This window comes from Maylandia zebra, linkage group LG14 (assembly GCF_041146795.1).
Source record: "Maylandia zebra isolate NMK-2024a linkage group LG14, Mzebra_GT3a, whole genome shotgun sequence".
NCBI classification, from domain to species: domain Eukaryota; kingdom Metazoa; phylum Chordata; class Actinopteri; order Cichliformes; family Cichlidae; genus Maylandia; species Maylandia zebra.
In genome coordinates this window covers 15670018-15683366 of record NC_135180.1, presented here as the reverse complement: position 1 = coordinate 15683366, position 13349 = coordinate 15670018, and the positions used below count along the sequence as shown (strand labels likewise).

At 40.3% G+C, this 13349-nt stretch overlaps 1 protein-coding gene across 5 annotated transcripts in view; it reads right to left on the bottom strand.

Moving 5' to 3' along the window:
* The window catches only part of dscamb (Down syndrome cell adhesion molecule b), a 134094-nt gene that overhangs the window by 37966 nt on the left and 82779 nt on the right, over positions 1-13349 (bottom strand). For 4 of the 5 annotated variants that reach the window (XM_076892287.1, XM_076892288.1, XM_012917205.3 and 1 more), the window contains exons 5-8: positions 12817-13095; positions 8087-8362; positions 3524-3820; positions 2246-2518 (exon numbers count right to left, since the gene is read on the bottom strand). In XM_076892287.1, coding sequence (XP_076748402.1) covers positions 2246-2518; positions 3524-3820; positions 8087-8362; positions 12817-13095 — 1125 coding nt within the window. Of the gene's footprint in view, positions 1-2245; positions 2519-3523; positions 3821-8086; positions 8363-12816; positions 13096-13349 lie in introns of those variants that run through there. The other variant, XM_076892289.1, reaches the window with a different exon arrangement.

Sequence of the window (13349 nt, the reverse complement as noted above, 5' to 3'; positions counted from 1 at the left end):
ACTGAAATTCAGAAACAAAGTCAATCTATCTGCACGATATAATCACAGTTACAATATGATCTATTCAAATTGACTGCGCTATATTCTCTGGGAAATCTCCAGCCATCACACAAGTCATCTGCGCGAGCGTCCATTCAGTTCAAATAACACTGAAATAAGCAGCACTTTAGCCGCTTATTTAATTCACAACAAAGTGGAGATAATGGACTCCAGGGATCCCCAAAGACACTTCGGCATTTTAAGCATGAGCAGAGTAAATTAACAAATGCACTCCCTCACTATAGCACCGCTGGGAAGGGTTGCTTTATATCATCACTCTCTCTTTCTCACTCTCTTTCTTCCTCCGTTTCCCTCGCTCTGTGGGAAAGTGTATTATAGTGAAAACAACATTACATACTGTGCAGAGGGAAGGAAATGAGACATAATGGGGAAGCCCGTTTTTTTAGTATAATCTATTACAGTTGTAAGATCTCAGTGGAGATCAGTCAGTCAGCCCTGTAATATCAGCTGCCATCTTCACTTCTTCTTCATAAGCCAGACTAATGTACCCAGGAATATCAGGTAGATTAATTAATTTAGTCCGGAGAGATCTATTTATATTGTGGCGTCTGGATGGGAGGAGAAGAGTGAGCCGAAACCTTTTTTCACCACTGTATCACACAAAGTTGGAACTGTGACAGTTTCCCACAAAACCTATGGAGGAATATGCCTATGCCTTTTGGCTAAATGTGACGTGTGAAGATCAATACCACACATGCAATACTATACAGGGTAATGGCACTTTTTTTTTAGCTCAGATTGTTAATATTAAATAGATGTAATACTACATATTAATTGTTGAGCTGCAGAGGGAAGTGTCGGTAGGTAGAGTTTATTACTTAGGCTAGTTTTTCCAATATTTATGCCGGACTTGCTTGTAAATGTTTGTTAATTTGTGAATTGATGAATTGTAGTAAGAAAGCGCTTTGAGTGAAAAAGCGCTACATAGGTAGCGGCCCATTTTACCATGAAGTGGTAGAGAAATATCTATGTTTATAGGACGTTATCATCATCCTGGTACCCTTGACAGAAGGTCAGTAGTTGTTTTTTCCCCATATGCTTTTGGATTATTGCAGAAAATAAGTGTAAATGCATGAGTACTTAGTGACCTTTTTATGTTTTAGAAATGCAAATTTCTAAAGCATGTGTTAACAATAGACCATTCGATCAAAAACCAAGAACACAGACTTAAAGAGAAGGGAGCTCGAAGGGCAAAGTGATGCTTTATTTCTGTAGCATTAACTTTATTTGTCTCCAAGCACTTTTTTTTCCTCAATGTGACTGTAACATTAGCTAATTCCAGTAATGATCTGTGTGGTGTGTTTTGGAGCATTTAGATATGATTTGCAGTTGGCACATACATGGTTTTCAAATCCACATAGAAACCAGATTAACATATCACAACATAGTAACAATCTTGCTAGTATTTGCTGATAACTTGATAAACATGGCTATCTTTTGTTCCAAGAAAAAACAAGATCATTTGAAGTTAAACACTAAATGCTATAAAATGTCAGTTTGCTAATTAATGACCACCCTTTATATACAGTCTATGCACTAATAATCACAGAACTGGTTTACCAAATAGATTTAATAACAGTATGTCACCAATAATAAATTATAAAGCACATGCAATGTATTTTTAGCGGCATCAACGTTCTCATTTCTTATGCAGGGCATCCTGATAGTAGTCGCAGCGATTCACTTAACTTTGTTCATGTTACAGCCTTAATATAAAATGGGTTAAATTCATTATTCACCTCAAAATTCAACACACAATACCCCAAAAAGACAGAATTTAAAAAGAGTTTGCTTAAATATACCTACGTTTCTATATCTACTCCATACTGGTACTCAGGTTGTTGCACTCTATTTATCTGTATAACTTATTACTTGTTATTCTATTTTCTTTTTATTCTGTTTCTTTCGCTCTGGGACTGTGTGCACGTAATTTCGTTCCACCTCATGTAAACATGTGATGCGAATGACTATAAAACAATCCTTGCATCCTTGAAATTCTTGCAATTTTGTTAAAAATAAAACAAAAATGAATAATGAAAAAATGTGAAACAGGTGAAGTGCTGTAAATACTTTCCGGATGTACTGCACCTTTCTAATGACTTTATGTCAAAGAGTAATCAGAGTAAGAATAACACATCAAGGTTGCCAATGGCAACTTGGTGAGCTGCAGTTTCATTGGACTTACCTCTCACTCGGACGTGGACGCTCTGGGAGTCCATCTTGTTGGGCTGAACCATCACCTTGCAGTTATACTCGCCGGCGTCCACCTGCTGCACGTTACTAAGCTTCAGCGTGCCGTTGTTCTCGAACGCTCGCTGCCTGTGGTTGAAAGGTAGCAGCGCAGAGTTCTTGTACCACTTTATGGAATAGTAAGGGTAGCCAATGACGCGACAGTGAACGAAGGCATCCCGTCCAGCGATTGCGGTGATGTTTTTCATTGGACGAATGCTGGCTCGGCCTAAAAAGGCACAGAGATTAAAAATGTAAGATTTTAAGGACAGCGGTATTCACAGAAAATCACAACAACAGTGTGAATGAGTGTGGTTTGCTTTATTATGGTGTTTTTACAAACAGACTCGTGACTCGTTAAACGTATTCAGGATTTCAACATGAAAGTGTTTCCCCTCACAGCTCCACAAGTCCTACCAGGCACCAAGTACTCACAGGAGAAGTGAAAGGAAGCTGCTGTTTAAAGCTTTTGTTTAACTACAAGAAATAAGACAGAACTCTAAGTAGAAGGCGGTGAAATGACAAGCAGATTAAAGTGTGCTAACTATATGAAGGAAAAGAGAGCATTAAAATAACACTGTACTACGCGTGCTTATAACTTGGCTGTAATACATTCTGTTTCCCATCAAATGTTATACATGCCGAGCCTCATTCTGTGTCTCATAAAATGGAAACAGAGTAATTGCTTTAGCATCTGATCGAGAAGAGTCGAATTGGCTGCTTGAGTAAATACACACAGACACACATGACTCGCACACACAAGCACACCGGGGGATAAATGTATTCAAACAGAAGAAATGCATTTTTCTTCTGGCTATTTACAAACCATATCCAGATAGGCGTACGAGCAGCAAACCAGCATAATTCATTTGACCTAAAATGCAAGCGTGTTGGAAAAGCACAGTAACAATTTGGAGAGAAAATTACAAAGCAACAATTTTAGAAAAGTATACGTGGTTTAGGATTAAGAGACAGTAACAGGAAAACAAAACTGAGGCAAAATCAGTCGCTGGAGAGCAACTTAAAAGGAGATGTAAGTGTGAATAAAGATTTCAAATTAAAAATAAAATAATAGCAAAGAAAAAAACAAACACCAAATTTTAAGAACAAGTTTTTCGCAGATAAATTCCAGATCCAAACAACAAGCAGCTCTCATATACGACACAGAGACAGACACATAGAGAGACAGACAGGTATGTGTATTTGTTCTTGGAGGAGCTGATTTGACAAGCACCTCTTACGTTTATTCGAGCCTGGTGGTACACGACCCCGGCCGAGTTGCTGCACGTGCACCGATACACCCCGCCGTCTTGCACCTGGGTGTGCGTGACATTGAGCTGGCTGACCACGTGGCCCTCGTGGGTCTCGTAGTGGCCCAGGTGGTGGTGGCTGTCTTTGATGACGGGGTCGTCGTCCAGCGACCAGGTGCACCTCGGAGGCGGGGTGCCCTTGACGTTGCAGACCAGGAAGACGGGCTCGTTCGGGTTCACCACCTTCTCGCTGAAGGAGGACAAGATTTTCGGAGTACCATCTGTGACAGAAGACAAAAGTGGAACGTGGTGGTGAATAAAAGAGAGGCTAAGTCACACAGAAGTACTAAGTTTAAAAGTGAGAGCGGTTTAGTGAATAATGTCATCATAAATTATGTATTTTGGGGGTAGTTTGTTGTTTTAACCCTGTAACGCCAAGTGTATCATATTTGAAATATGAGATTTTGAGACCTCAACATCATCGGTGTGAAAAACCTAATGTCTACAATCAGACACACGCAATACTACTGTGAGTAATAAAATAACAAAAACGCCAGATGTAGCAAAAATGACTGAACAAATGGAGATTCATGTATGTAAATTGCTATTTAGTTTTTTAAAAACTCATGAATCAGGCTTTACAGGATTGACAAACAAAGCTGAAACGTGCACATGTGGAAAAAGGGAAAAGGAAATGCGTTATAATGTCGATCCCTGACAGGATTCAAACCAGTCACAGATGAAATCGTGCATGTTAGGTCACTGTAACACACCTGTCTTCAATAGATTTTTGTAGTTTAAAGGGCAACCGTTTAAAAACTGAATATACCTGCTGATATCTCATTTTATAATCTCGGTAGTTTTGGACACAATAACAGCTTTACTTATGTGTTTCATAGTTCATCAAACAACGGCAATAAGGCATATGTAAAAAGGCTGACTCCAAGTGTGGGAGAGTGGGGAAGAAATGCTAGACTTTAAACAATTCCCAGGCAGAAACGGGATGATTACTGATCTTTTCTCACATACCACTCAAATTAAACATTTGTGCTGACTAATTAGCCGAGCCAGTGAGTTTGTGTTGGGCACAAATCACAGTGAGCCAGTTTGATTCCTTTCTCACTACTCACTAAAATGGCAGTGAGAAATATATAGCTTTGATTTTCAACTAGTGCTTTGAGACACAAAGGGAAGCTCCTAAATATCACTGAACGCTGTTGCACCAGCTGTGTGATGAATCCAATATGTATATTTTTTAAGCTTTGCAAACTAAGCTAATGTGCCTATTGGGGTTTTTCAGACATGTGATTGCTAACCACATGGTGTTAACCTGTCCACCTATAACAATAATGATGGTGACAATGTAGGCCCGAGGCTCGGGTTGCCAACTCCCTGAAAAATAAATAAGGGACACCTCGTGGCCAGGGCCGGGCAACCCAGTTGTCTTCACCCTTCCCAGTGTGGTAGCTCTTTTTTTGTGTGTGTGAAATTATTTTTTAACCATTTGACTTGAATTTGATTTAAGCAGATGCATATTCTTTGTGATATGACCATATGGGAAACAAATGATCATTTAGCCATTTATTTTTAGCTCAAAATGACAACATTAACACAGTAAAACAGGTCTCTTTCTTAAACAGAAGCCTGTCATGCTTAACTTTTGAGAATATAAGTAAATCTTTCTTTAAAAGCACTCTGTCCTGCTTAACTTAAAATTATATAAATTAATAGAAAGCAATAGAACGAAAAATATTCTTGTAACAGTGCACATATAGTGCATTTAGTACAATTGGCTTCAGTTGAGGTATTATTTCAGCTTTTCTAATGCTAATCAGCTGCTCCTGTTTGTAAACCCGCTTGTTCCCATGATTACGCACCTTAACTCATCATCATTATTCATCTATGTATTACTTTTATGTATTATTCATCTATTTGTTGTAATCATCCATCCTTGCAGTTGTTTATTACACAAAATAAATGATATTATCACACTTCTGGCCACATAGCGCTGATATTCACTGCACATGCCCATATTAACCTTAACCAGAGGGTTTAAACAACAAACCAGTGTTTACATACCATATCTGCTTCTGCCGTGGCCTGGTGGACAAAAAATTGGTTAAGGGTTCCCCGAGCTTTCACGCCCCTCATGTTCTTCTTGTGCCCACCACTAGAAGCATGCCTATGGAAAAAGTGCGCCGGCACGCAGTGCAGTGCGCTTTATAGGTGTTATCGTGCACTTTCCCAGCCAGGTGTTTTCCTTTTCCCAGTCCTCCCTGTACTTTTGCAGCCTTTTTTCTTTTCTTTCTCTGAGGGGAACAAACATTGCTGCTCTAACGCTGGGCTTACACTGTGCGATTTTTGGCCCATTTTGAGCCGATTTTTGAGTCGTGCGACCGATTTGGTGATCGGCCCGATTTTGGCCTTCATCGTGCATCGTGTAGTATACGTGGGGTAACGAGAAGTGATTAACACCTCACGACCAGCTCCCGATCATCAATCGCTCGTGAGGGTGTCACCACAGCCGCTCACACTGCTCATGCGCAAACACGTAAACGTCGGTGAAAAAGACAGAGCAGCACGGCTGTGCAGCGTGTGATCTGGACACAAGTGATGGAGGCACAACTTGTAGAACTTTGGAAAGCTCATCCGAGCCTTTTCGATGTGGCATCACAAAATTATCACGACCACAACAACCGTGAAAATAGTTGGATTTACACTGCTGCTTAATCACAGCTGCCTGATCATGTTTTTCATTAGCAATTTAGCAAAGTTGATGGTGGTGTGTCTGTGTGAGTGAAAGACAGAGAGAGCGAGCGACAGATTTTCTGTTATAACCTTCATTTTATGGAGGCACAGTGTGAGCACTCAGGTCGCATCAGAGCATCGGGCCGTATAGTGTGAGACCCTGCATCGTGACCTACCAACTTCTAATCCCTGCGAGTCAATCGTGCAGTTTGAGCAAGAGCTGAATAACGTGACTGAAAAAAATCGCAGTGTCTGCCCAGCTTTAGGTGTACTGTCATCCGAGACGTGCACCGCAGTGTCGGCGTTTGTTTCCCTGTTGGCCATGCTTGTTGTTGTGGTCATCTGTTGTCTTCCGGTATTTTCTCCGCAAGCGACCTTTCCTCGACCAATGAGATAATCTGAATTGTCATACTCGAATTGTCATAAGTGTGCTGTCAGCTCATTGGTCACAAAGCAGGAGAGGGGCTGGGAATTATGTTTTCAAACAAAGCGTTAATTCCATTAACATTTATAGACTACTTTTGATTCTCACTGTATTACGGGACAAAGTGCGTCCCTTATTAGCTCAATACGGGACGTGTACTTTTGTTTCTAAATACGGGACGATTCCGTTTTTTAAGGGACGGTTGGCAACCCTAGCCCGAGCAAATAAAGCCCCAGTGACACAGTTGTGTGCTCCCCACTGGCTAGCAAAGCCAAAATGGTTTGGTAGCTAGCACCCCTCTCAGGTGTTGACCATGCCAGCATGTCTACAAGCTACTCTCTGAGTGGTGGCAAAACTGGAAAGTGAGATAAAAAAAAAAAACATAAATAGTTTGTCTTCCGTGCAAAAGTTACGGCTTTGGAAATCTGGATGCAAATTTTGTTAGCACTTGGCTGGTAGCTGGCAATCCACATCTTTCTTGCAAACTCCTGGTAACTGCAGCAATCTTCTAAAAATCAAGGCAATCATAAAGATGGCTTTGTGGCACAGCACACTTTGTGATCAATTTCACCAAGTGACTGCCAGCAACCTCCAGGTGCCACTCACTAACCAGTCGGTAATTACACATTTTTCCACTTTTGGGCAAGTGATGTAAAATCTTTGTTCATCTGATACAGCTTCTACTGAAATCCTGCATAAAAACCAGGTAAATTTTTTTCAGTCATTTACTCATTATTCAAAAAAAAACATTTATATCCTGTATTGTCTACATACTACTCTTTGTAATATCCAGACGCAGTATACATTTGTTGTTGGAGACAAATCTTTTTTTTCTTTAGAAGAAAACATTTTTGTTAATAAAACAGTGATAGAAAGCAGCAAAAGGAAAGGAAAAAAATCATGTCTTTCTGAGAAGACTTTGCCATTTTTTCATTAAGAACATAGATCCATGAGCTTTTCTACCAGACACAGAGAGTTGTCGGCTTTTCAAATGTCTGTGTCTGCCTGCTGCTGCTGCTGCTGCTGCTCTCTGATAATCTAGGTGTATTCCACATGATTATAGATTATCAATATCTTCTTTTTACAGCTCCCTGGCCACAGGAGACAGTTGCCTAAGCAACGCTTCCAAGGTAAGTTAATGGATTAAAGAGTGTGTGGATGTATTTTTGTATGTGTTTGTGAAGTGTGGGGCAATCATTCTAGTGGTGGCAGAGAATCGCAGCAGCATGCCATTAACACATAAACCCTATTGATCTTCAAGGCCTGAATCTGTTTGTGCTAACTCACTGAATATGTATAGGACAGCTGCTACTGTGTAGCGTTTTGGTCAGTATTTGTGTGTTTGGATACCTTTGCAGCAGTGATGCCATTTTACCTTCAAGGATAACCTGAACAAAGTCCTGTGCAGACATCTTGCCCTTCCTGGCGAAGCACTGGTAAGCCCCGCCATCACTTTTCGACATTCCTTCCATCATGAGGTTCTCCCGGTTTAGCCCAATGAAGCGAACATTGTTGCCAGGGTAGATGATCTCTCCGTTGCGATACCATGACAGCTCGTATTCATCTGAGCCGCTCACGCTACAGGACAGAGACACCTTGCTACCCACGCTGCCCTTCACCTTTCGAGGGCTGACCACTACTTTCAAGGGTTCTGTGGACACAGAAATCAAAGAGATGTTTAAGAAAAAAAATTGGGTAGTAAATATAATAATGAGGTACAGTATGATTATCATTATATTTGTCCAAGTTCAATGTTTATTCTTAATCATTAAGAATGCTAGCGCTAACATTTGATTCTCATCAATGCAGTACATCACTGTATCAAACAAAACAAGCAGGGTGTCACTTGCTATCACTAAACACAGCCCCCAGTGGTGCTGCTGGTGCAGGAGTCAGTTACTGGCAAATCATTTCAATCTCACACACACGTATTTACTAGGGGTGCAACGATACACAAAATTCACGGTTCGGTTCGGTTCGATACTTTGGTGTCACGGTTCGATATTTTTTCGATACAAAAAAATGTTCATGCCTTTTTAATTTGTCATTTATTAAAATTATAAATATATATTTTAACTCAAAAGTACAGTTTTTAAATTTAACCCTAACCCTTGTGCGCGTTTTTTATTTTGACAGCGAATGCGCACCTGCGGACCACTTATGTGCAGCCCTGGTTATTTAGCTCATCATATCGCAGCCACAGAAATTCTTTTGTCCATGAAACCATAAAGCTGCACTTTCTTTTTGCCTTATAGTCTGATTTGTCATAACTTCTCCGTTTTGTGGTAAGCTTTTCTTTGGCTGTCACTTCTTCACCCTGACCTGTCTTATTTGGCTCAGCAGAACTGAAATGCTTTTACACACTCACTCACATAAGCTCAGCGATTCTCTGCGCGATCAACCTCTCACATGTTTAAGCTGCGGGAGATTTCACTTGTCATGTTTGCATAGTAAGCTAACGATTAATAAGACGATGTCAGAGGAATTGGTGCACAAATTATCATCACTCACAGATCAGTGCTGTCGCTCTCTATACACAGTTCGCACGATTGCAAAGTGAAAGCAAAAAAACAAGCGCAAATTCAAACGCGACTTCAATATGTCACATATTGACAGTGGCTCACCGATGCCAATGACATAATTACCCAGCTACATTTCTGAAAGAATGCAAAAGCATTGACATATATTTTTCCTACAATAGCCCGACGGGCAGGGAAGAGAAAGATTTTGGTAGCCGGACTGAAAAAATCGCTAGCTCCGGGACGTCGGGCTAGCGATATTGCGAGCCCTGTATCTGATTGAGGAATCACTCATCTTTGGAAAAGAGAGTTTATTACAGAGAAATGGCTCTTTCCAAAATAAAAGCTATACTATCCGCTTCTTCTGGGCTATATTCTCAGCAGCATAAGGAGAATCATGTGCTAACAGCTGTCTAAATGACTCGGCTAAAGTTAGTAGCATGCTTGCTTTTTTTTGTCTGCTTCCACTTGTCTTTGCACTAGGATGATGTCGGCGTAAATGTGCAGTCATATTCGTTGTGTTCCCGCTAGTGCTTTCAGGTTAATCTCGTTGAAATGACCTTAACGCCACAACACGGCAAATCTCCGTTAACGAGCTACCGCCGATCACTCCGTGCATGGGGCTAGACGGCAAACACGTTAACGAGCTAACTGCGCTAACACACTAGTTCACACCAATGTAATTGAGCATTGCATGGCACATCCAACATACTGTTTTACTTTAGTCCAGAGGTGGGACCAAGTCATTGTTTTGCAAGTCTCAAGTAAGTCTCAAGTCTTTATCCTCAAGTCTCAAGTCAAGTCTCAAGTAATGTCAGGCAAGTCAGAGTCGAGTCTCAAGTCACTGGTGTAAAAGTCCGAGTCAAGTCACAAGTCTGAAACTTTGAATTTCAAGTCCTTTCGAGTCTTTAAAAAAAAAACGAAAAAAAGCATGTTGCAGTTATGCTAAATGTAAATATTAGACCATGTAATTTTTTAATCTGTGTTTTTCTCAACACATGACAAAATAGTGAACTTAGAAAATATACACAAATTGTGAAATTGCACCTCTTTAAAATGCAGCTCAATTAAACCTAGCTCCAAGAATAATTTTCACCGACAGTTCTGAGATAAGCTGCATGTTATTCTTGGATGCGGTTGTAGGACCGGCTTTGAAATCGCATGACAAAAATATCATACATAAATAAATGATATTTTTTTTTAAAATATCATTTAAAAAAAAAACTGCATCACCAACGTAGCCTTGAAAACATTTGCTAGTTAGATGAAGTCAGCTATCTCATCGTAGCATATTTATATGCATATTTATAATCATACGGTTCTTGGAGTGAGTGCATACACTCATGAAGTTTAGTAACTTCAGGTCACTGCAACAAGCCCAGGTACAGTTTACCGACGGATGGGTACAGGACCTTGAAATGCACCGTGTAGAACGAAAGACCATCGTACATATCATAAGTTTACCAGTCTCACAAATTGTTGTCATAAATACACATTCCTTAACCGTTTATTAATAGGACCTTTGAGCTCAACGGTAATTAATTAGTAGTGGAAATAATTTCTGGTACCCATCACAGAAATGTAGCAGTGACAATAATATTGTATGCTGTAATCGTACTGGGCAATTAGTGATACAAAACAACTGTTTTATCCTGTGAATAAAAGTATATGTTTTTGTCAATGTACCATAATAACAGAAGCGAAACGCAATATTGTGTCAGGACAATTCACTATTTATGCACAATAAACAAAGGAGCATAGCGCGACAATTTCTGTTCAGCGCCAGACTTGCTTGTAACCTATATCACCAATTATGTTATGAAAATGACGTATTAACTACAACAGCAGACTGACCTTTGTGTAAATGCTTGGAGCAGACTAACCTGTGAGCTGGAGTGTTCTGGGACGTTATATTTGATCTTTGAATGGCTGCAATCCAGGCCACCCGTCGCGTCTTTGTTACTTTGGAAACATGGCTCGAACAATTTCTCTTCAACGACGTAATCCGATAACAACCGATCTCTTTACCCGTCGGCTTCCCGTGGCTGTCATGCGACCGGCTATTGCAGTTAATAATACAACGGCTTCTTGACATTTTTGTGTTTCTTTTTATCGCTGTGTGACTGATTTTAATTGAAAGCCTGCGTGCGCTAGTACCTCTTGCCACGAGTTCCCAGAATCCTTTGCGGTTCTACCCGTGAATGACGTCACATTTTCAATCTCTATATAATATGCATGTTAAATTTTATATTTGGGGTAAAATATCAAGTCTTTTCAAGTAAACCGGTTCAAGTCCAATTCAAGTCCCAAGTCATTGGTGTAAAAGTCCAAGTCAAGTCACAAGTCTTAGAACATTTTTTCAAGTCAAGTCTAAAGTCATAAAATTAATGACTCGAGTCTGACTCGAGTCCAAGTCATGTGACTCGAGTCCACACCTCTGCTTTAGTCCATGACTCGCTTACCTTCAGGGTCATACGTCACATGAAAACCAAAATAATTCCAAACGCCAGATCTGAATGAGGTTCAATTTGCCTGTTGCAAGTAGAGCTTAACTTCTGTCTCGCTAGCTTGCCCTGCGCTCTTCCTTCTGACGATGCTGTCTGTGTTGAGTGCTCAGTGGATCTGCGCTCGACAGTGCAGCCTAGGCGGAGTAGTCGAACACAGATTCACTGAGCGCTCAACACAGACAGCATCGTCAGAAGGAAAATTGATAAAATAAATTACAAATGTTGTATTGTTCGATACATATGCGTACCGAACCGAAAGCACTGTATCGAACGGTTCAATATCGATACGAATATCGTTGCACCCCTAGTATTTACTGTTGTAGCTTCATAATCCTTAATTACCTCCAACAAGGAAGTTATGTTTTTGGTAGCGTTTGCCTGTGTGTGTGTCATTCGTTCTGTCTGTAAACACCAAGGTGTAAAAGTTTCAAATGAATTCTGATGTGTAGAGTGTAGAGTGGGGTCATGTTAACAATCCTTTAAAATTCAGCTTACATCCACCGATGTCTTCAAGGTCAACTAAATGATTTATTATTGAAAACTGACAAAAAGCCTCATACCTTAGAAACTACAAATATTACAAATGTGGTGTGTGTTGTCAGCATATAGAAAGTTCTATAAAGAAAGAACGATTTAAAATCATGTCGCATTTGACCTCTGACCTCCTTCAAGGTCAGCAGATTCCTCTGAAGGCTATGTAGCGCTATTTAAATCTATGTTTCTTACTGACATTGCTTGTATTGACAACATATAAGCATACAGGGAATCACATATGTGGATTCTAGTCTACAAAGTACATTTAAAAAGAGCAAAGAAAAGAAAATTAATATATACAAAATATAATGGTATATTCTTACAAGTGCCCAGAGAGTGAGCCGCCTCGGTGGAGGTATGTGCTCTCTGAGTACTTCTTGTTTAGTTTATATGTTCATTTTACTCACATGAACCAAACTAACCATCCACTCTCTAACACGTGCCAAGGCTGTTTTTTTTTCCACTCATTTCACTTCATTACTCTAATACAGCAGTTTCAGCTACCCACAACATAGAAGAACCCCTGAATTTTATAAAGCACTTACGTTTGACATACAGGCGACCCATGACCTCCGCGGTGCCATAGCTGTTCCACACCTCACAGACATATGTTCCCGAGTCACTGGGCTGTGTGCTCTCTATCAGCAACCCCGAGGTTGTCTGGTGTATGCGACTGTCGAGCTCCAAGGGGCTGTTGTCCTTCAGCCAGCGGTATTTGGGCATTGGGTAGCCTGAAGCCTTGCAGGGCAGCTCCACCCGATGATTAATCATCACCTCTCGGTGGTCAAAGCCATCCAAGATGACTGGCTCAGCATTGGTGGGGTCTGGAAGGAGCAGAGAATTTAGTGTTAATTAGTGGTGAGCGTTGCCAGCCGCTCGACAGTCTAATCCAATATTGATTCTTCGGGTCAACATTCAGTTCTACATACTGTATATTTTGTTACGTGGTGGAAAAGAGAGAAAGAGACTTGCTTCTGTAATTTACCGCAGTTTTACTGTCTCCTACAACCGAATTCAGACATACTAAATAAATGAAGAATATAAATGTGCATTTCATGCTAAATGACTTATTTTTATC